This window comes from Pongo abelii, chromosome 1 (assembly GCF_028885655.2).
Source record: "Pongo abelii isolate AG06213 chromosome 1, NHGRI_mPonAbe1-v2.0_pri, whole genome shotgun sequence".
Lineage (NCBI taxonomy): Eukaryota > Metazoa > Chordata > Mammalia > Primates > Hominidae > Pongo > Pongo abelii.
This window is the reverse complement of record NC_071985.2, coordinates 216,620,938-216,642,774: the sequence shown is the minus strand read 5'-3', so window position 1 is coordinate 216,642,774 and position 21,837 is coordinate 216,620,938. Positions and strand designations below refer to the sequence as shown.

The window sequence follows — 21,837 nt, the reverse complement described above, 5'->3', positions numbered from 1 at the left end:
TGGTCTGTTCAGTGAGGGCCTCGGGCCTGCTGTGGGGTCTACCAGGTGGCTGGCCTATGGACATGGCTTCAGAGGCCACCTGGTCAGTGGTGGACCAGGGAGGGAGGGGAAGGGGAGGTTTCAGATAAGACAGAACCCCGACCACCCTTTGTCTCCCTAACCGCACTCCAGGAATCCCTGCGGCTACAGGAGCAGGCGGCCCTGGAGACAGAGGACGGAGAGGGGTTACAGCAGACCCTAAGGGACCTGGCACAGGTGTGAGCCCAGAGAGGCGGGAAGACAGTGCCCTGCCAGGCAGTCCCAGGCCCCCCCCCCACGTCTTTCGGTGGCCTGGGACTGAACTGCAAATGGGTGGGGGCCTGGGACCCAGGCTGTAGCTGCTCAGCACCCCTGCTAGCTCACCCGGCCTCTGCCCTAGGGAGCCCCAAGTCTCAGAGGGGAGGCACGGCCATTTCGGAGCCCACCTGTGAGCGACGCCAAATGATGTCTTCCCAATAAATGGGAGGCCTCAGCGGCAAGCTGAGGACTGAGCTAGTGGAGAAGGTGAAATCAGGAAGGCTTCTCGTAAGAGGGCGCATTTGGAATGAGGCGGCCCGCAGCCTCGCCTGGGCGTCTTTGCCCAGCTATCCCTGCGGTTCCTAACTCAGCAGCCTCCTTCTGCCTCCCTCCCCTACCCTCAGGCTGTCCTGTCTGACGCTGAGAGCGGCGTCCAGCTGAGCGGCTCCGAGCGCACTGCGGATGCATCCGAGGGCAGCCTGCGGGGGCTCTCGGGCCAGCGGACCCCGTCCCCACCGCGGCGCTCCTCGCCCGGCCGAGGCCGTTCACCTCGCCGAGGCCCCTCCCCGGTCTGCTCAGACTCCTCCACGCTCGCCCTGATCCACTCCGCCCTGCACAAGCGCCAGCTGCAGGTCCAGGTAGGAAGGGGCTTGAGCGTTCTGGGCGCAGCCAGAGGCCCGGGGGAGGGGCTCGCGCCCTCCGGGTGGGGGCGGGGGTGGGGGCGGGTCCGGGGCCAGGGTCGAGGGAGGAGTCTGAGCGCCCTGGGGTGCAGCCAGAGCCCTGAGAAACAGTGTCTGAGGGTGTTAGGACCCCCAAGGAGGTGGCCGAGAGCTCTGCGGTGAAGCCGAGCCCAGAAGTGGGGGTGCTTGGGTAGCTGGGGGTGGGCGCTTGGGCAGCTGGTGGAGGGAGGAGGCTGCGGCAGTGTTAGGGTCCTGGTAGAGAGGGAGACAGGTCCCTGGTCATACAGAGCCAGGACCCAGGGAAAAGGTCCAACAAGGGGAATCAGAGCCTGGGATGAGAGCCTGGGAACGAGGGCAGAGCCAGGGTAGGGAGGATTGTGAGAGTGGAACCAGGATGCAAAAGGGGGAGGAGCCTGGGATCCCTGGGGGTGGGGTCAGCACCCAGGAGAGGAGTGTGCCTGGGGGTTTGTCTGGCATCCGGGGGGGCTTTGGTAAGAGTTGTCCGGGACCACAGGGAGGTGAGGGCTCAGAGGGTGGTGAGAGCACATAGGAGGGGAGCGGAAGCCTGGCTCTTAGGCCTAGGCCCCTATCCTGCCCCAGGCCAGGTCCAGGCCCTGGACCCCGCCTAGCGTAGGCTAGTGTGTATCCCTGGAACCAGAAGAGAGTAGGTGGCTCTGGAGGCCTCCCAGGACCCCCTAGACTCTGTGACCCCCACGCCCCAGGACATGCGTGGGCGCTATGAGGCAAGCCAGGACCTGCTGGGTACCCTGCGGAAGCAGCTTAGTGATAGCGAGAGTGAGCGGCGGGCCCTAGAGGAACGGCTGCAGCGCCTGCGGGACAAGACCGACGGCGCAATGCAGGCCCACGAGGACGCCCAGCGCGAGGTGCAGCGGCTGCGGAGCGCCAACGAGCTCCTGAGCAGGTGCCGGGGAGGTCTGAGCTGGGGGGTGCTGAAGAGTAAGTCGGCGGCTGGGCATAACACCAGTGGAGCCTTATGCGTGTGGCTCTGCACTAATATGGTCGCCACTAGCTGCATGTGCCTATTAACGTTTATTTATTTATTTATTTATTTTGGAAATGGAGTCTCGCCCTGTAGCCCAGGCTGGAGTGCAGTGGCGCGATCTCGGCTCACTGCGAGCTCCGCCTCCTGGGTTCACGCCATTCTCCTGCCTCAGCCTCCCGAGTATCTGGGACTACAGGCCCCTGCCACCATGCGCGGCTAATTTTTTTTTTTTTTTTTGAGACGGAGTTTCACTCTGTGGCCCAAGCTGGAGTGCAGTGGCGCGATCTCGGCTCACTGCAAACTCCGCCTCCTGGGTTTAAGCAATTCTCACCTCAGCCTCCGAAGTAGCTGGGATTATAGGTGCCCACCACCATGCCCGGCTAATTTTTTTTGTATTTTTAGTAGAGAGGGGGTTTCACCATCTTGGCCAGGCTGATCTTGAACTCCTGACCTCGTGTTCCACCGGCGTCCATCTCCCAAAGTGCTGGGATTACAGGCATGAACCACCACGCCCGGCCAACATTTATTTTTTAGTATTCAGTTTTGTTTTGTTTTGATTCGTTTTGAGTCACGCTCTTGCTCTGTTTCCCAGGCTGGGGCACAATTGGTCCATCACAGCTCACTGTAGCCTGGAACTCCCAGACTCAAGCGGTCCTCCCACCTCTACCTCCCAACTGCCCCTAGTTGGGGGCCAGGGCCTGGGCCTGGCCTGGGGAAGGATATGGGACCGAAGCCTGAGAGTTAGGTTTCCACTCCCTTCCTCTGTGCCCTCACCACCCTCTGAGCCCTCACCTCCCTGGGTTCCTGAGCAACTCTGATCTCAGCCCCGAGGATACTAGACAAGCCCCCAACATTTCTAAATTTTTTTAGAGATGGAGGTCTCACTATGTTGCCCATGCTGGTCTTGAACTCCTAGCTTCAAACACTCCTCCCACCTCAGCCTCCCAAACTGCTGGGATTACAGGCATAAGCCACTGTGCCTGGCTCTATTAAAATTTAATTAAAATTTTTAAAAAGTGAAAATTCAGCCTGGGTGTGGTGGCTCACACCCAGCTGGCTGGCCAACATGGTGAAACCCTGTTTCTACTAAAAATACAAAAATTAACCAGGCATGGTGGCATGCTCCTGTAATCCCAGCTACTCAGGAGGCTGAGGTGGGAGAATCACTTGAACCCTGGAGGCAGAGGTTGCAATGAGCCAGGATCGTGCCACTGCACTCCAGGCTGGGAGACAGAGCGAGACTCCGTCTCAAAAATAATAATAATAATAATGCTGGGCACGGTGGCTCACACCTGTAATCTCAGCACTTTGGAAGGCCAAGGCGGGCAGATCATGAGGTCAGGAAGTTGAGACCATCCTGGCTAACACAGTGAAACCCTGTCTCTACTAAAAATACAAAAAGTAAATTAGCTGGGTGTGGTGGCAGGCACCTATAGTCCCAGCTACTCAGGAGACTGAGGCAGGAGAATGGCCTGAACCCGGGAGGCGGAGCTGGCAGTGAGCTGAGATGGCACCACTGCACTCCAGCCTGGGCGACAGAGCAAGACTCCATCTCAAAGAAAAAAAAAAAGAAAAAATTCAGTTCTTTAGTTGCTCTAGCCACATTTCAAGCACTCTTCAACCATACATGGCCATAGAACGTTTCTGTCATCTCAGAGAGTTCTATTGCCAGCACTGTTTTGGACTGTATTTCTTGGAGTTTTTTTTAGAGATGGGGTCTTACTGTGTTGCCCAGGATGGTTTCAAACTCCTGGCCTCAAGTGATTCCCCTGCCTTGGCCTCCCAAAATGCTGGGATTAGAGGCATAAGCCACCATGCCTAGCCTTGAAGATTTTTTTTTTCTCTTAATTTGAGACAGGGTCTTGTTCTGTCACCCAGTCTGGAGTGCAGTGGTGCGATCTCAGTTCACTGCAACCTCCACCTCCTAGGCTTAAGTGATCCTCCCACCTCAGCCTCCTGAGTAGCTGGGACTACAGGCACACACCACCATGCCTGGCTAATTTTTCTGTTTTTTATAGAGATGGGGTTTCGCCGTGTTGCCCAGGCTGATCTCTGACTCCTGAGCCCATCTCAGCCTCCTAAAGTACTGGGATTATAGGTGTAAGCCATCGCGCCAGGCACCCTGAAGATTTTTAAGACAAGAAATTATCCACTTCTTAGCTGCCAGGTTTTTGATATTTTGTTTTTTGGTTTTTCTCTTCATAAATGTAACCATCTAATGAAAAGTTTGAAAAATAGGAATAAAAAGACAGCACCTTCTCACAGCCTCATCTGCCCATCCTAACTCATTTAGAGCACTGGTTTTCCTTCCCATTGTGTTGCCTGGCAGTGAGATAGCAAACGTTTCCTGCACACCTACTGTGTGCCAGGCTCTTGGCTGAGTGTTTTATATGTACTCTGTGATTTAGTCTTCCTGTCAAACTCATGCAATTCGGAACTCTGTTGTTGTAAGCTTGAGAGACTCGCTCAGACTCATACAGCGTGTGTGGCTGGGGGTGGCAGGGTGGGAATTGGAATTCAGGTCCATGTAAGAGTAAACCAAGGCTTTCCATGCCTGGAAAGGAGAAGGTCTTTTTAAGTAGTTGTGTTCACAGCAAACATCTCATTTCACATTCTGCTATTTTTACTTAACGGCACATTGTTGGCTAGGCGCAGTGGTTCACACCTATAATCCCAGCACTTTGGGAGGCCAAGACAGGTGGATCACTTGAGGTCAGGAGTTTGAGACCAGCCTGGCCAACATGGCGAAACCCCATCTCTACTAAAAATAAAAAAAATTGGCCGGGCACAGTGGCTCACTCCTGTAATCCCAGCACTTTGGGAGGCCAAAGCAGGAGGACCACCTGAGGTCGGGAGTTCGAGACCAGCCTGACCAACATGGAGAAACCCTGTCTCTACTAAAAATACAAAATTAGCCATCCGTGGTGGCACATGCCTGTAATCCCAGCTACTCGGGAGGCTGAGGCAGGAGAATCGCTTGAACCCAGGAGGCGGAGATTGCGGTGAGCCGAGATCCCACCATTGCACTCCAGCCTGGGCAACAGGAGCGAAACTCCGTGTCAAAAAAATAAATAAATAAAAATAAAAGTAAAAAATAAAAAAATTAGGGCCAGATGTGGTGGCTAACACCTGTAATCCCAGCACTTTGGGAGCCCAAGGCGGGCAGATCACTTGAGGTCAGGAGTTTGAGACCAGCCTGGCCAACATGGTGAAACCCGCCTCTAACTAAAAATGCAAAAATTAGCTGGGCATGTTGATGGGCGCCTGTAATCCCAGCTACTCGGGAGGTTGAGGCAGGAGAATCACTTGAACTCTGGAGGTGGACGTTGCAGCAAGCCGAGATCATGCACTGCACTCCAGCCTGGGTGACACAGTGAGACGCCATCTAAAAAAAAAAAATTTACTGGGCGCAATGGCTCACGCCTGTAATCCCAGCACTTTGGGATACCGAGGCAGGCAGATCACGAGGTCAAGAGATCGAGACTATCCTGGCTAACACATTGAAACCCCATCTCTACTAAAAATACAACAAATTAGCCGGACGTGGTGGTGGGCGCCTGTATTCCCAGCTACTTGGGGAGGCTGAGGCAGGAGAATGGCGTGAACGCGGGAGGCAGAGCTTGCAGTGAGCGGAGATCGCGCCACTGCACTCCAGCCTGGGCGACAGAGCGAGACTCCGTCTCAAAAAAAAAAAAAAAAAAAAAAAAAAATCACGTCGTGAAGTTTTTTGCACCTACTGCCAGAGGGGAACGTGGCAACTCACAGCAAGTCTTTGGAGTCCCAGTTGTTGCCTTCTCCTCCCTCCCCTGCCGTGGACACCATATGCCTGTGTAGCAGGAAGCTGTGGGATCTGTAGACTCAGCTGTATCGGGCTTCCCAGAATTGAGGGGCATGGGGTGTTCTAGGGGGCATTTCCTGGTCACATGGCCTAGCAGAGCTGGTGGCACAATTGCCATGTGTCCCAGGAGCCTAGCCTGGCCTCTTCTACCTGGTAGGGTGCTTGGAGATCACGCCAGCACCTCCATCCTCTCCAAGTGGGCGGGCTGGGGAGAAGGAAAGCCAGCTTCTTCTGTTGGAGGGTGTGAGTGAAATGAGTCAGCCATGGACAGGGTGGTCAGGGAAGGCTTCCTGGAGGCAGGTGCCTTGGAAGACAGGAGGATGTAGCTCATGCCTAGAGGAGCAGCCAGCCACCTTCTCTGGAGAGAGCAGCCCCAGCACCCCCTCTGCTCCCCCTCCCCTTGTCCTGAAGGGAGAAGAGCAACCTGGCCCACAGCCTGCAGGTGGCCCAGCAGCAGGCTGAGGAGCTGCGGCAGGAGCGGGAGAAGCTGCAGGCTGCCCAGGAGGAGCTGCGGCGCCAGCGGGACCGGCTGGAGGAAGAGCAGGAGGACGCAGTGCAGGATGGCGCGCGGGTGCGCCGGGAGCTTGAGCGCAGGTGAGCAGCATCTCGCCTCCCTGCCAAGGCCCTTCAAATGTGCCTCAGGTCCCCTGACAGTGCCCCTGGGGGTTAGGGAGTACCCACTGGGTCCTGGGCCTCCTACCGTCTGGACCCCTCTGATGTCGGGTTTTCTAACCAGACCCATTTCAGGAAACTGGGGCTCAGGGAGGTGTCGTCACTTACCTGGGTCAGAGAATAGTTAAAAGGTAGAACTTGGGTGATAATAACAAGAATAATTAAAATAACAGTAGTAATATTAGTAATAGTATTTTTTAAATTTAGTTATGATACTAATAATATCCTTACTAATTTCACTAAGTGCCAGATACCATTTTAAGCAATTCAGTTCTCTCATTTAACTCTATGATAACTCTGTGACATAGAAGCTGTTATCTCCATTTTGTGGATGGTAAACTGAGGCGCAGGGAAGCCATGTCACTTGCCCCAGGTCACACAGCTAGTTAGCAGAAGAGCCAGGATTTGAACCCAGACATTCTGCCTTCAGAGTTAACCTCTTCACCACTGCGCTGCTTACCTCTCTGGGACGTGGTCGATGATGATGTTTAGTAGACTGTGGTGGAGCATATTATTCTTGTTTCTGAAGGTCCTTGGGGAGATGTGTCAGGCACTATGTTAAGCACATGTAAAGTTTCTATCCTTAAAACAGGCCAGGCGCGGTGGCTGACGCCTGTAATCCCAGTACTTTGGGAGGCCAAGGCAGGGAAATCGCCTGAGGTCAGGAGTTCGAGACCAGCCTGACCAACATGGGGAAACCCCGTCTCTACTAAAACTACAAAAATTAGTCAGGCATGGTGGTGAGCACCTGTAATCCCAGCTACTCGGGAGGCTGAGGCAGGAGAATTGCTTGAACCTGGGAGGCAGAGGTTGCAGTCAGCCAGGATCGTACCACTGTACTCCAGACTGGGCGACAGAATAAGACTTTTTCTCAAAAAAACAAACAATGTGACGCGGCAAGTGGTACCTTATTTTGCAGATGTGAAAACGGAGACCCAGGGTCATGGAGCTAAGCGGTAGTGGGCTTGGCTGCCCTGTGGCTCAGGCTGTTTCTCTCCAAACTCCTGCCTCAGGCCTGGTCCCCGCCCCAGCATCTTGCTGGCTGTAGGAGGTTCGGGGCAGGAAAGTGACATGGGCCACCCACCCGCCCTCTGTCCTGCAGCCATAGACAACTAGAGCAGCTGGAAGGGAAGCGCTCAGTCCTGGCCAAGGAGCTGGTGGAGGTGAGGGAGGCGCTGAGCCACGCCACGCTGCAACGGGACATGCTACAGGCTGAGAAGGCCGAGGTGTCCGAGGCGCTGACCAAGGTGGGTCCCTGTTTGCTGCACAACCACAAACCTACCTCTGACCCCCAGCCCCAAGCCTTCTCACTCTGGCAGGGACTGGTCCTAGTGTCAGGCAGACTTCTGAGCCTGGTCACAGACTGACCCCTTCCTTCTGGATACAGGCTGATCTTTGTCACAGGCACAGACCTCTGGACCTCTGGTCCCAGCCGTAAGTGGACTGACCTCTCTTTATGGCCGTATACCTGCTCTTTTGGATGCTCATGGGGACAGTGCCTATAGCTCAGGGTCATCCAGTGCCTGAGACTCAGCTTCTGGGGTCTGAGAGTTGGGGCTACAACCCAGAAAGTCCTTGGCGGGGTCAAGCCCTGTCCACTGCAGCCTGGGCTCTGAGCAGTGCTGTCCCTAGACCCTACTCGGGATCCTCTGAACTCTGGCCCTGCCCTGCAGCTTGAGCTAGTTTTGCACACCTCTGTGGTGTGTGGCTTTTAAATGGCTCATAAGCAGCAGGCTTTCTGCGGTGATTTTTTTTTCCATCTCACGCTGTGTCCCCTCCTTGTCTCCCCTCCCGTCTCCGAGGGTCCATCTCTCTGGGTCTCTTCTTGTGCCTCCTCGCCTCCTCCTGACCTTTCTCCCTTTCCTCATCTCTCGGGGCCTGACCCTGCAGGCTGAGGCTGGCCGCGTGGAGCTCGAGCTCTCCATGACCAAGCTGAGGGCAGAGGAGGCCTCCCTGCAGGACTCCCTGTCCAAGCTGAGCGCCCTCAACGAGAGCCTTGCTCAGGACAAGTTGGATCTGAACCGCCTTGTCGCCCAGGTACACTGTGCACCTGCGGGCCCACCTGCCTTGCCCACCTGTCCTCCCCACTCAGTGAGGCACCCCGGGCCCAGCCCTGCACCTGTCTTGGCCCCTGCCTCCCTTTCTGTCTCTGGTTCTCTGTCTGTCTCCGTCTGTCTGTCTATCCTCTCTAGGCGTCAAAGCACAGAAGTTCCATGGGCCCTCCTCATCTCCCCCTCCCCAGTGTCCCCACACACCCAAGGGCACTGTCCCTCGTTCCCTGGGAGCCTCCCCCTGGGCTATTGTGGCTGGTGGGTGGGTGGAGGAGGCGTCCTGGTCCTGGGAGGGACGTCCTGCTCACAAGGCCTCACTCCTACCTGGCCTCCAGCTGGAGGCAGAAAAGGCTGCCCTGCAGGGCCGGCAGCGGCAGGCGGAGCAGGAGGCCACAGTGGCGCGGGAGGAGCAGGAGCGGCTGGAGGAGCTGCGGTTGGAGCAGGAGGTGGCGCGGCAGGGCCTGGAGGGCTCCCTACGAGTGGCGGAGCAGGCCCAGGAGGCGCTGGAGCAGCAGCTCCCCACGCTGCGCCATGAGCGTAGCCGGCTGCAGGAGCAGCTAGCGCAGGTGAGCCAAGCTGTGTGTGGGGTGGTGTGGAGAGCATGTGGGGCAGGCCGGGCTCCCAGCCCCCTGCATCCAGTCCTGGGTTAAGTCACAGGCACTGGAGCCTGCTTCTGGGTTAAATCCAGCCCCGCTTCTGCTAGCTGGGGACCTTGGACAAGCTGCCCAACCTCCCCATACCTCAGTTGCCCCATCTATAACATGGGGCTAGCCGGGCGCAGTGGCTCACGCCTATAATCCCAACACTTTGGGAGGCCGAGGCGGGTGGATCACCTGAAGTCGGGAGACCAAGACCATCCTGGCTAACACGGTGAAACCCTATCTCTATAAAAAATTAGCTGGGCGTGGTGGCACACGCCTGTAGTCCCAGCTACTCAGGAGGCTGAGGCAGGAGAATCGCTTGAACCTGGGAGGCAGAGGTTGCAGTGAGCCGAGATCGTGCCACTGCCCTCCAGCCTGGGCAACAGAGCAAGACTCCGTCTCAAAAAAAAAAAACAGTAATAATAATAACGATACAGATTAATAATAGGTCAAGACTTTTTAGAATTAGAATCTTAGATTTTTGGGAACATCACATCTGGAAGAGACCTTAATGTTTCAGGGATCCAGGGACCTTCATGCAGTGTCTATCCTGGAGCGCCTGGGTTTCTGGGAGGGGCCTCTAGAGGATGGGGCAGGGGGTGCAGGAAGCAGGGTGCAGGTCTCCACCTTGAGGCCTGCTGAGCAGCTGCGCTTGGGTCTGTTTTATATATTCAGCTTCTCTGCAAGTTTAGGGTAATACGAGGGTTCTGTTACTCAGAAAGCTGAGTGAGGGCCCTCGTTTTTTTTGTTTCGTTTTGTTTTTTTGTTTTTGTTTTTGTTCTTTTTTCAAACAGAGTCTTGCTCTGTTGCCCAGGCTGGAATGCAGTGGCACAATCTGGGCTCACTGCAACCTCTGCCTCCGGGGTTTAAGCTGTTCACCTGCCTCAGCGTCCCAAGTAACAGGGACTACAGGCATGCACCACCATGCCTGGCTAATTTTTGTTTTTAGTAGAGAAAGGGTTTCACCACATTGGCCAGGCTGGTCTTGAACTCCTGACCTCAAGTGATCCATCTGCCAAAGTGCTGGGATTATAGGCGTGCGCCACCGTGCCTGGCTGGGCCCTCGTTTTTGTACACACGTGCATTGCAGATCTAGAGAAGGTCATGACTTGCCCAAGTACATATAGCACATCAGGGCAGACCCTGGGCTCGAACCCAGGCCTTCTGCCAGGACTGGGTTAGGCCCAGAGTTGGGGTGCTGCACGATGAACAAGCTGGGGGATGCTGGGAGTGCTGCTCAGTCTCTGGGTGGGGGCCAGCTCTCCCGGCAGCTGAGCGGGCGGGAGCAGGAGCTGGAGCAGGCCCGGCGGGAGGCCCAGTGGCAGGTGGAGGCACTGGAGCGAGCGGCCCGGGAGAAAGAGGCGCTAGCCAAGGAGCGTGCTGGCCTGGCTGTGCAGCTGGCGGCTGCGGAGCGTGAAGGCAGGACCCTGTCAGAGGAGGCCACACGCCTGCGGTAAGGCCTTGGGCTCTGCCCAACCTGCCCTGGGGGGGTCCTCCTGGGGCCACACCATGACCAGCCACACCCAGGCACGGGCCCCCAGGGGCAGTTACTAAGGAGTCTGGCTTGCCAACTCGTCCTAGCTGTGGCTCAGGCCTCCCCAGGGAGTGTGGGCCTGGCCAGGCAGGTAGATTGGCACTTGGCCCATGCCTGGCCACTCCCTGAGATCCACAGTTTCCTGGGGCCAGGGAGGCTGAGTCCCAGTGCCTCAGGGACTGTATGTGCTGCAGCTTGGAGAAGGAAGCCCTGGAGGGCAGCCTGTTTGAGGTGCAACGGCAGCTGGCCCAGCTTGAGGCCCGCCGGGAGCAGCTGGAAGCCGAGGGGCAGGCCCTGCTGCTGGCCAAGGAGACCCTGACTGGTACGAGGGGCTGGGGACTTGGGGGGAACACCAGGTTCCAGCACTGGAGTAGGAGTCTGGCTGGCCTGGGTTCCAGTCCTATGCCACCACTTAGATCTGACCTTCCCTTGAGCAAGCCCCTTTCCTCTCTGGGCTGCAGATTCCTCATCTGATTATTAGAGGTAACAATACACACCTTCTAAGCCTGTTGCCAGGATGACATGGGAAAAGCGTGTAAGGCCGTGGCACAGTGCCTGGCTGAGTCAACAGCAACTGCTGTTCACCGGTCATCAGGCCTGTTACAGAGTCTGAGTTCTCTGTGGTTTTCAGATGATTCTCTTGGCCCCGGAATCCCAGTCCCACTTCCCTGCACCATTCCCACTTCCCTGCACCATTCCCACTTCCCTGCACCATTTCCATCCAGTCTCTGAACTCTGGGCTTCTTCCTGTTCACCTAACATTAACTAAGCACCTACTTGGGTCATGGAAATTAATTTTCCTGTCCATGTACACCTGAGCCAGACAGAACCAGGAAGGGAAATGCTGGTGGGTTTCCAACCCGGGAGATGGTTTTTAGATAGTGGCTATACCATTTCCATTCCCTGTAGTCTTTCCATTAATATTGATAGTTAACGCTTGACAGGTATGTTTATGTCAGTCATTAAAGGAGATGCTTTACGTGTAGCTGTGCAGCTTTGGAAAGGTGCTGCTGATCTCCTCTGAGCCTCCATTTCATCATCTGTTAAATGGGGATGAGGATAAACTACCTAGGCATGTTATGAAGACAAAATGAGGTTATGTCTAAGATACTTAGCTGGGTGCTTGATGCATAATAAGTGCTCAGTCAGTAATAGGGTTGGTTTTTGTTTGTTTGTTTTGAGACAGAGTTTCACTCTTGTTGCCCAGGCTGGAGTGCAATGGCGCAATCTCGGCTCACCTCAACCTCTGCCTCCCGGGTTCAAGTGATTCTCCTGCCTCAGCCTCCCAAGTAGCTGGGATTACAGGCATGTGCCACCACGCCTGGCTAATTTTGTATTTTTAGTAGAGACGGGGTTTCACCATGTTGGTCAAGCTGGTCTCGAACTCTTGACCTCAGGTGATCCACCCGCTTTGGCCTCCCAAACTGCTGGGATTACAGGCATGAGCCACCATGCCCAGCCTGTTTGTTTTTTGAGACAGAGTCTCACTCTTGTTGCCCAGGCTGGAATGCAATGGTACAATCTCGGCTCACTGCAACTTCTGCCTCCTGCATTCAAGCGATTCTCCTGCCTCAGCCTCCCAAGTAGCTGGGACTACATATGCCCGCCACCATGCCTGGCTAATTTTTGTATTTTTGGTATAGACAGGGTTTCGCCATGTTGGCCAGGCTGGTCTCGAACTCCTGACCTAAGGTGATCCACCTGCCCCAGCCTCCCAAAGTGCTGGGATTACAGGCGTGAGCCACTGCGCCCGGCCTATTTGTTTTTTTGAGACAGAGTCTCACTCTTGTCGCCCAGGTTGGAGTGCAGTGGTGCAATCTCGGCTCACTGCAACTTCTGCCTCTTGGGTTCAAGCGATTCTCCTGCCTCAGCCTCCCGAGTAGCTGGGACTACATACGCCTGCCACCACGCCTGACTAATTGTTTTATTTTTAGTAGAGACAGGGACCATATTGGCCAGGCTAGTCTCGAATTCCTGACCTAAGGTGATCCACCTGCCCCAGCCTCCCAAAGTGCTGGGATTACAGGCGTGAGCCATGGCCCCTGGCCTAGGGTTGTTATATCTTTGACATCCGTCCCATTTGGGAGGCCTTCTTATCAGTCATTTTATGCCTTTAATGCCATTCTACGTAGGCAGGAAAGGGGTCAGGGCCAGTGGGCCCATGTAGCAGATAGGGAAACTGAGGCCTAGAGAGGGCAAGCCACTTCTTCAAGAGGACCCAAACTAGATGCCAGGCAGGCCCTCTGCCTCTGGGATTTTGCCAATGTGGCTCACCTGGCCTAAGTCTGCTGGCCCAAGGAAAAGTTTCAACCCAACCCTGCCCTTTCCCCCATTCCTCTTGTGCAGGGGAGTTGGCGGGCCTACGGCAGCAAATAATAGCTACACAGGAGAAAGCCAGTCTAGACAAGGAGCTGATGGCCCAGAAGCTGGTGCAGGCTGAGCGGGAGGCCCAGGCCTCTCTGCGGGAGCAGCGGGCAGCCCACGAGGAGGACTTACAGCGACTCCAGCGTGAAAAGGTTCAGGCAGCTGGGGAGGGGTGGGCAGGACTCTGAGCCAGTGTCTCATCATCGTTCTTGCTCTGCCTTGGTCTTTACATCTGTGAAATGGGACTTCCTCTCTGTTGTGGAGGCCCTGGGGACAGCTGGGAGGACTGGGGGGGTGGTGGGGAGGTTGTGGTCCTTATTAGACATGCAGATTCCCAGGTCCCAAATCTGGTCCAGCCCTGGTAATCCTGATGCAGAGGGTCCACAACCACATTTGGGAAATGCTGACCTAATGTACAGCAGGAAAGCACTTTCATTTGCTAAGAAGTACTGTTTGCATAGGAAGGGCCACTCAGACATGAGCATATAGAAAGGCAAGGGGCCAGGGAAGTTACTAGAACACTGACTCTGGGGTTGTATTGCCTGGGTTTGAATCTAATCTTGGTCACTTACTGGTGATGCTACCCAAGGTGTCCGTGCCTTCATTTCCCCACCTGTAGAAATAGGGATAGGATAGTGGAAGGTATTGAGGATGAGCTGAGACCATCTGCATAGAGGACTTAGCATAGTGACTGGTACTTAGCAAATGCTCCATAAGTTATGATTGCTAGCACTGGCATGTTCTCCAGAGTGGCCCTCAGGACAGGGGCCCTCGGCCACCAAATCCTAGACAGGGCTGCCTCTGACAGAGGTGCAGGCTATGACTACATGGCTCCAGGGCATGCCACTCACCCTGCAGTCCCCATGGCCTTGGGTGGTTGTTATCACACTTCTCCAGGAGGTGGCAGTAAAGCTCTTTTTTTTTTTTTTTTTCTTTTTTTGAGACGGCGTCTCGCTCTGTAGCTCAGGCTGGATTGCAGTGGTGTAATCTCGGCTCACTGCAACCTCCACTTTCTGGGTTCAAGTGATTCTCTTGCCTCAGTTTCCTGAGTAGCTGGGATTATAGGCACGCCACCACGCCTGGCTAATTTTTGCATTTTTAGTAGAGACGGGATTTCACCATATTGGTCGGGGTGTCTCGAACTTTTGACCTCGTAATCTGCCCACCTCAGCCTCCCAAAGTGCTGGGATTATAGGCATGAGCTACGGTGAAGCTCTTAAGGAACGGGCGGCTTGGCCGGTCGTGCTGACTCATGCCTGTAATCCAGCACTTTGGGAGGCCGAGGTGGGCGGATCACGAGGTCAGGAGATCGAGACCATCCTGGCTAACACAGTGAAACCCCATCTCTACTAAAATCACAAAAAATTAGCTGGGCGTGGTGGGACGCCCCTGTAGTCCCAGATACTCGGGAGGGTAAGGCAGAAGAGTCACTTGAACCTGGGATGCAGAGATTGCAGTGAGCCAAAATCACGCCACTGCACTCCAGCCTGGGTGACAGAGCAAGATTCTGTCTAAAAAAAAAAAAAAAGAAGGGGCGGCAGCTCTGTCTGCTTCTCACAGAGTTGCTAGGGGCAAGTGCTGAGGCAGGCACCTGCCCTTGGGCTCCCCGGGTGGGCTGCTATTTGCCTGTGGGCTCTGCCTGCCCGCCTTTCCAGTCCCCAGGGGTCTGAACTCCTGTGACCTCCCCCTTGCTCTTCTTGCCCTTTGCATTGCCTGGCTTGGCCTCATTAATGTCCCCAAATCTGTGTTCTTCTCTCCAGCTCCTCTGGCAACCCCTGACCCCCTTCATTCCTCACAGCCAGTCCTAACTCCCCTCCATCCCAACCCCAATCCCTCTTCCACAGCTGTCGGAACATCCCCTAAGCTAAAAATCAGATTGCTCCTTGTCACCTTGGCTCGAGTCCTCTCTCTCACTCGCCTCACTGTCCTTAGAATCCCCATGGCCCACACGGCGTGTCCTGGCCCGGCCACTGCCTGGGGCTCTGGCACTGTGGCTCACCGCGTCCCATTTCCCTCTGCGCCCTGCATCCTCTAGGCCTTTCCAGGGGCTGTGCTCTTGGCCTGGGGTTGTCTTTTCTCTCTTTACCTGGCTGACAGATACTTGTCCCTCCTCAGGGGATCATGTTCGGACCTCCAGGCCAGCCCACTGCTGCTCCTTGGCACTTTCACGGCCCTGGCGTGTCCCCGTCACAGCCCTCATCACTCCCTTGTATTTACCTAGTCACCCTCCCTGTCTCTGAGGGTATGGGGGCCAGATGGCTCTTGCTGCCCTGGTGTTTTGGGGGGTCTGCCTGGGCCCCTCCTGGTGTGTCACAGGCATCCGGTCCTGGCCCCCTAGGAGGCAGCATGGCGGGAGCTGGAGGCCGAGCGGGCCCAGCTGCAGAGTCAGCTGCAGCGTGAGCAGGAGGAGCTGCTGGCCCGGCTGGAGGCTGAGAAGGAAGAGCTGAGTGAGGAGATTGCTGCCCTGCAGCAGGAGCGTGATGAGGGCCTCCTCCTGGCTGAAAGCGAGAAGCAGCAGGTTGGTGAGCCCTGGTGTGGCCTCTGCTGCTCTCTGAGCTGCTCCTGTTCTGGGGCCGGGCCCCGCTCTGCCACCTGGCAGCTAGGAGCCCTGGGGCAGGCCACTACCCTCTTGGGGGCCTCAGTTTCCTCACCTGCAGGATGGGAGGATTAGAAGGGGGTTCGTGAGGCTTTGCTGTGCTCCATGCCTGGCACACAGTGAGCACCTGCTCAGTGACAGTGACAGTCATGACACCAGGAAAACTGTTCTGTATTCTCCCATGCCTTGTCCCACCCCAGGCCTGGCATGGATCCTCATGGCTGCCTTCTGAGCAGTCCCCACGATGCCCACAGGCATCAGCTGACCCATCCCTCCAAATAACAGATCCCTAACTTTTATATAATGTAACGGAGACAGGGCAGACTGCACCCATCTCCTCTCCTCACCCGCTGTGTACCTGGGCAAGTCGCTTTACCTCCTTGAGCCTCAGTTTCTTCATCTGTAAAATGGGTAGAAAGAAAGACTCTGCTGTCAGGGTGCCGTGGCAGGTTAGTGAGCTCTATGAGTGGTATCCACATCCGGGATTCTTGTGACTGCCGTTGTGCCCTTTTCCAGGGCTGCACGTCTGCCCTGGGTGCACCTGCGGTGGCACACTCAGGCCTCTAAGCCCCAGTGGGCACATTTCCCAGGCAGCAAGAAGCCTGAGCATGCCCCCAGGACCAGCCCATCCCCCAAGCCCTTTGTCCCCTGCCTCTGCCCAGGCCTTGTCTCTGAAGGAGTCTGAGAAGACGGCGCTGTCAGAGAAGTTGATGGGTACACGGCACAGCCTGGCCACCATCTCCCTGGAGATGGAGCGGCAGAAACGAGATGCCCAGAGCCGGCAGGAGCAGGACCGGGTAGGGCAGGCTGGGCAGCCGGGCCTCTGTCTCATAGAGAGGCACATCCCTGGCTGAGGAACCCCCCCGCCATGGGGCGACATGGCCCTGTCCTGGAGAAGCTTCCAGGCTATGGGAGAGGAGGTTTAGTCCTTCTTTTGGGAGCCCCCATCTGAGGGAGGTCGCTCAGCCCTGCCCTGACGAATCCTTTTGGCCTGACGGAGAGCCCGGCTACACAGGCAGCACTCACTATGCATCCAGGGGTCGGCAGAGGGTCCGGCAGGCCAGCAGGAGGGGCCGTGTTTAGAGCTGAAAGTGGACAGTGGACCGAGTGGGTTGGGAGCAGCCAGGGACTGGGGGACACAGCAGGACCAAGTCTGAGGAGCCCCTCTGTCCCAGAGCACCGTGAACGCTCTGACGTCTGAGCTGCGGGACCTACGGGCCCAGCGGGAGGAGGCTGCTGCGGCCCACGCCCAGGAGGTGAGGAGGCTGCAAGACCAGGCCCGAGACCTGAGCAAGCAGCGGGACTCCTGTCTTCGCGAGGTGAGCAGCTGCCCCCCTCTTCTGAGCAGAATACCCTAAATGGCGCTGTGTGCCTGGGGGCCTAGTTCCCCAGGGCCCCGGAAGAGTGTCAGATTCCTCCCTGCATTTGAGGACCAATGAATAGCAACTTAGAAAGGAGGCAGCAAGCATTATGAAGCACCTGTTGTGTCCAGGTGGGATTTGGCCTCAAGGAGGGGTGAGTGGGGTCTCTGCCCTCTTGGTGTTGTGCTCAAGACAGTCCTGACTGATGGTGACTTCAGGTCAAAACATTACTGATTACAGCACGCCTTGCTCAAATGATAACTCACAGCCTGTGGTCTGAGCACTGCAGAGGGATGGGGCAGACTCCCTGGGTCCAGGGATCTGCGGTACAAGACCCAGCTTGACGGGGGGGGTCCCTGACCGCTGGCTTGGGGACACCTGCTGTACTCACAGGCAGAAGAGCTTCGGACCCAGCTGCGTCTGCTGGAGGATGCCCGTGACGGGCTGCGGCGGGAGCTGCTGGAGGCCCAGCGCAAGGTGCGTGAGAGCCAGGAGGGCCGGGAGGTGCAGCGCCAGGAGGCAGGCGAGCTGCGACGCAGCCTGGGTGAGGGCGCCAAGGAGCTCGAGGCCCTGCGGCGCTCCAACGAGGAGCTTCGGTCCGCTGTGAAGAAGGCAGAGAGCGAGCGCATCAGGTGGGGTGTCGCAGGAGGACCAGCCCTGAGTCCTCATGAGATCCCATCCCTGAAATCTAACTTCACCTCCAAGGTTCTGGGGAAATTGCCCAGATACGGATCCTCTGTCTCCTAAGCAGAGCCTGGCACCTGGGTCATTTTAGGAAGGTTTCCTCCCTGTTGATTGGGGAAAGGGGCAGAGGGGCAGCAGGCAGCTTTGGGTCCAGACTCAGACCCACCCACCATCATCACCCTGGAAACCAGGTCCCCTCCTAGAGTCACTGGTCTACCCCTCCCAGCCGAGGGCCTGGGCCCCAGCCCTGGAGGGCCCAGCTTTTGGGAGAGGCTGCATGGGCAGGCAGTGCCTGACCCACTCCAGGAATTGGAGAAGGCGGCTTTTGTGTAGAGGCACTGACTACTCCCAGGACCCAGGGCAGCCCCTGACCTCTGCCCTCTCCAGCCTGAAGCTTGCCAATGAGGACAAGGAGCAGAAGCTGGCACTCCTAGAGGAGGCACGGACAGCTGTGGGCAAGGAGGCTGGGGAGCTGCGAACTGGGCTGCAGGAGGTGGAGCGCTCACGGCTGGAGGCTCGGCGGGAGCTGCAGGAGCTCCGGCGTCAGGTACTCTCCCTGTGCCACCCCTTACCCCGGGGCTTGCTGTGTGCCCTGGGCCGGTAGCTCCCCCTTTCCGGAATCACGTTTCCCCCTATGTAAAACCAGGGGCTTGAACTATGACAAGCCATCTCACCTAACCTTGGTGTGAATGGATGGGCTTTGAGGAGTCCTTGAATCCCTGAAGCTGTACAAAAGTCTGCGTGCATTTGTGTGCACGCTCAGGCTCACATTTCTCCAAGGAGAGGAGCTGGTGTCCTTGTCCAGTTCTCAAAGGAATCCGGGAACAACAAAAGGTACAGATTTTGTGAACTAGGTCAGAGGTTGGCAAATTGTTTTCTGTAAACAGCCCAAATGGTCAATATTTCCAGCTTTACGGGCCACACAGTCTCTGTTGCAACTACTTGACTCTGCTGGGGTAGTGAGAAAGCAGTCCCAAACAGTGCATGAGCAGAGGGGTGTGGGTTCCAGTAAAACTTCGTTTAGGGACACTGAAATGTGAATTTTCTGTCATTTTCATGTGTCAAGAAATGTTGTTCTTCCTCTAGAAATGATCCATTTTCAATGATTTAAAAATGTAAAAAAAAGGAAAAAAAAATTCTTAGCTCAGACCCTTGTAGAAACAGGAGACGGGCTGAATTTGGCCTCTGAGCTGTAGTTTGCTGACCCGTGAATTCGATGATCTGCAAACTCAACAGCAGCATGCATTGAAGAAGCACCTGCTATATACTGGGCACTGGCCTGAACACTGTGGGTTCAGGCTTCTCGCTCTAGAAGACGCAAAGAACAGGAAATGGCCTCATTCAGCCCCTAGGCGCTGCCTCACCCAGAGATATCACAGCCAGGCCAGGCGCAGTGGCTCACACCTATAATCTCAGCACTTTGGGAAGCGGAGGCCAGTGGATTGCTTGAGCCCAGGAGTTCGAGACCAGCCTGGGTAACATGGTGAAAACCTGTCTCTACTAAAAATACAAAAAATTAGCCAGCTGTGGTGGCTCATGCCTTTAATCTCACGCTTTGGGAGGCCAAGGTGGGAGGACTGCTTGAGCCTAGGAGTTCAAGACCAGCCCAGGCAACATAGTGAGAACCAGTCTCTACAAAAAATTTTAAAAATAGCTAGGTGTGGTGGCACACTTCTGGAGTCCCAGCTACTCGGAAGGCTGAGGTGGGAGTATCCTTTGTGCCCAGGAAGTCAAGCCTGCAGTGAGCTGTGATCGCATCACTGTACTCCAGCCTGGGCTGCAAAGCAAGACCCTGTCTCTAAAAAAAGTTTTTAAACTTTTAATTTTTATTTTATTTATTTATTTACTTTATGAGATGGAGTTTCACTCTTGTTGCCCAGGCTGGAGTGCAGTGGTGCAATCTCGGCTCACTGCAACCTCCGCCTCCCGGGTTCAAGTAATTCTCCTGTCTTAGCCTCCCGAGTAGCTGGGATTACAGATGCCCACCACCACGCCTGGCTAATTTTTTTGTATTTTTAGTAGTGACGGGGTTTCACCATGTGGGCCAGGCTGGTCTCGAACTCCTGATGTCAGGTGATCCACCCACCTTGGCCTCCCAAAGTGCTGGGATTACAGGCGTGAGCCACCATTCCTGGCCCCCTCAAATTTTTTTAATTAAAAAAAATGTTTTTAATTACAAAAAAAGAGATATCACAACCGGATAGCCAGAGATATTCTGATACTCTGATAGCCAAGGATACCACAGCCCCCTTCACCCAGGCCCCTTCCTGAGAAACCACAAGACTCCCTGAAAGGAGCTGGCATTTGCGTGCCAGCTTTTGCTGGGCATGTTGCATGCTACGGTGTTGCCTGTTACCCCTGCTGTAGCACATGGGGGAGGTAGGCAGTACCCCCACCTGCTCCTGTGGGGAAATAGGTGCTTAGAACTTTGCCGTTGTCTCAGATCGAATCCCAGTCTGCTGTCTGTGAGCTCTGTGACTTTGGGCAGGTTACTCTGACACTCTGAGGCTCAGTTTTCTCATCTGTTAAATAGGGATAATGTTACTACCTACCTCATATAGCATTGTACCAAGATTAAATGAGTTAATATAACTGAAGTGCTTAGAACAGGACTGGACACATGGTAAGCGCTCCAAAAATGTTCATCACCATTGTAGAGGGGAAAGATAACCCAGGGAGCTGTGGTTCCTGCCTGTGAACTCCTGGTCTGCTAAGGGCTGAGCCCTCCTTCTATTACACCCACCCCCTTATGAAAGGTAGTTTTGGCCCATTGATTAAATGGTAAACAGGCCGCTGGTGCCCAAGTGCCTGGCATGGCCCAAGTTCAGTGTGGTTATCTAGGAGCCGGCTCCCAGTGGATATGGGGTGGTATTTGATACATGTGTCCCTAGAGCAGTAGGTCCCAAGTGCCCTTGGGCCAGGACTGGGAGGGTACAGGGGCAGAGCTGAACCTGCTGCCATTCCCGCGCTCTCACAGATGAAGATGCTGGACAGTGAGAACACCAGACTGGGCCGGGAGCTGGCGGAGCTGCAGGGCCGCCTGGTGCTGGGCGAGCGGGCAGAGAAAGAGAGCAGGCGGGAGACCCTGGGCCTCCGGCAGAGGCTGCTGAAGGGCGAGGCCAGCCTGGAGGTGATGCGGCAGGAGGTAACTGAGCAGGCGGGCGGGCTGGTGCATCTTTCCTTCCCCCAGCAGGAAGCAGGTGGGCACCCCAATGCTGGGGCCATTCTGAAAGGCCACTCCCTACGGCTTGCTCCTTCCCACACTCTTGGAGACTCTTCCCCAGTTATAATAACAACAACCCAAAGAACAGTGGGCCTACTGTGTGCCGGCACAAAATGGGTAGGGAGAGGCCCTGTAGATACGACCTTGTTTGATTTTCCCAGCAGCCCCATGGGGTAGGTACTGTTAGCCCTTTTTGTTTATTTATTTATTTATTTTGAAATGGCGTCTCACTCTGTCACCCAGGCTGGAGTGCGCTGGCACCATCTCAGCTCACTGCAACCTCCGCCTCCTGGGTTCAAGCGATTCTTCTGCCTCAGCCTCCCGAGTAACTGGGATTACAGGTGCTCGCCACCACGCCCAGCTAATTTTTTGTATTTTCAGTAGAGACAGGATTTCACCATGTTGGTCAGGCTTGTCTCAAACTCCTGACCTCAGGTGATCCACCTGCCTTGGCCTTCCAAAGTGCTGGGATTACAGGTGTGAGCCACCACGCCTGTCCTACCATTAGCCCCATTTTACAGAGCCCTCAGAGAGGTTGAGGGATCTACCCAAGGTCACACAGCCACCTAGGTCTGTCTGACTCCAAAGCCCACATGCTACCCACTCTGCCTTTTCCGGCTGTTTCATCGCTATGAATCTGTTGTATGGCCCGGACCAAGTCACGTCATCTCTGTGCCTCAGAGCGCTCATGAGAGACGGGCTAGCACAGCCGGCCATGTATGAAGGGCCCTGGCACAGGTCCTGGCACCCAGCTGCTCAGTAGATGGGTTTCCAGTGAAACTGGTGACTGTGAGAGGTTGACTCTCTAAATGGCAGGGGTGGTTTTGTGTCTGTGTGAGCATATATCCCATCAGTAAATGATATTTTAGTGCATGCCCCCACTGTGTGCAGATTTATTGATAAATTATGGGCAA

The 21,837-nt window shown here is 55.6% G+C and overlaps 1 protein-coding gene across 13 annotated transcripts in view; it reads left to right on the top strand.

Moving 5' to 3' along the window:
* CROCC (ciliary rootlet coiled-coil, rootletin) overlaps positions 1-21,837 on the top strand; it is a 59,471-nt gene that overhangs the window by 24,456 nt on the left and 13,178 nt on the right. For 11 of the 13 annotated variants that reach the window (XM_054556224.2, XM_063719899.1, XM_054556238.2 and 8 more), the window contains 16 exons: positions 172-255; positions 681-914; positions 1,679-1,878; positions 6,209-6,391; positions 7,572-7,716; positions 8,360-8,506; positions 8,856-9,086; positions 10,421-10,614; positions 10,890-11,017; positions 13,042-13,211; positions 15,398-15,577; positions 16,318-16,452; positions 16,831-16,974; positions 17,410-17,648; positions 18,088-18,247; positions 20,678-20,845. In XM_054556224.2, the coding sequence (XP_054412199.1) occupies positions 172-255; positions 681-914; positions 1,679-1,878; positions 6,209-6,391; positions 7,572-7,716; positions 8,360-8,506; positions 8,856-9,086; positions 10,421-10,614; positions 10,890-11,017; positions 13,042-13,211; positions 15,398-15,577; positions 16,318-16,452; positions 16,831-16,974; positions 17,410-17,648; positions 18,088-18,247; positions 20,678-20,845 (2,742 nt within the window). The remainder of the gene's footprint in view (positions 1-171; positions 256-680; positions 915-1,678; positions 1,879-6,208; positions 6,392-7,571; positions 7,717-8,359; positions 8,507-8,855; positions 9,087-10,420; positions 10,615-10,889; positions 11,018-13,041; positions 13,212-15,397; positions 15,578-16,317; positions 16,453-16,830; positions 16,975-17,409; positions 17,649-18,087; positions 18,248-20,677; positions 20,846-21,837) is intronic. The other 2 variants (XM_063719894.1, XM_054556218.2) reach the window with 1 other exon arrangement.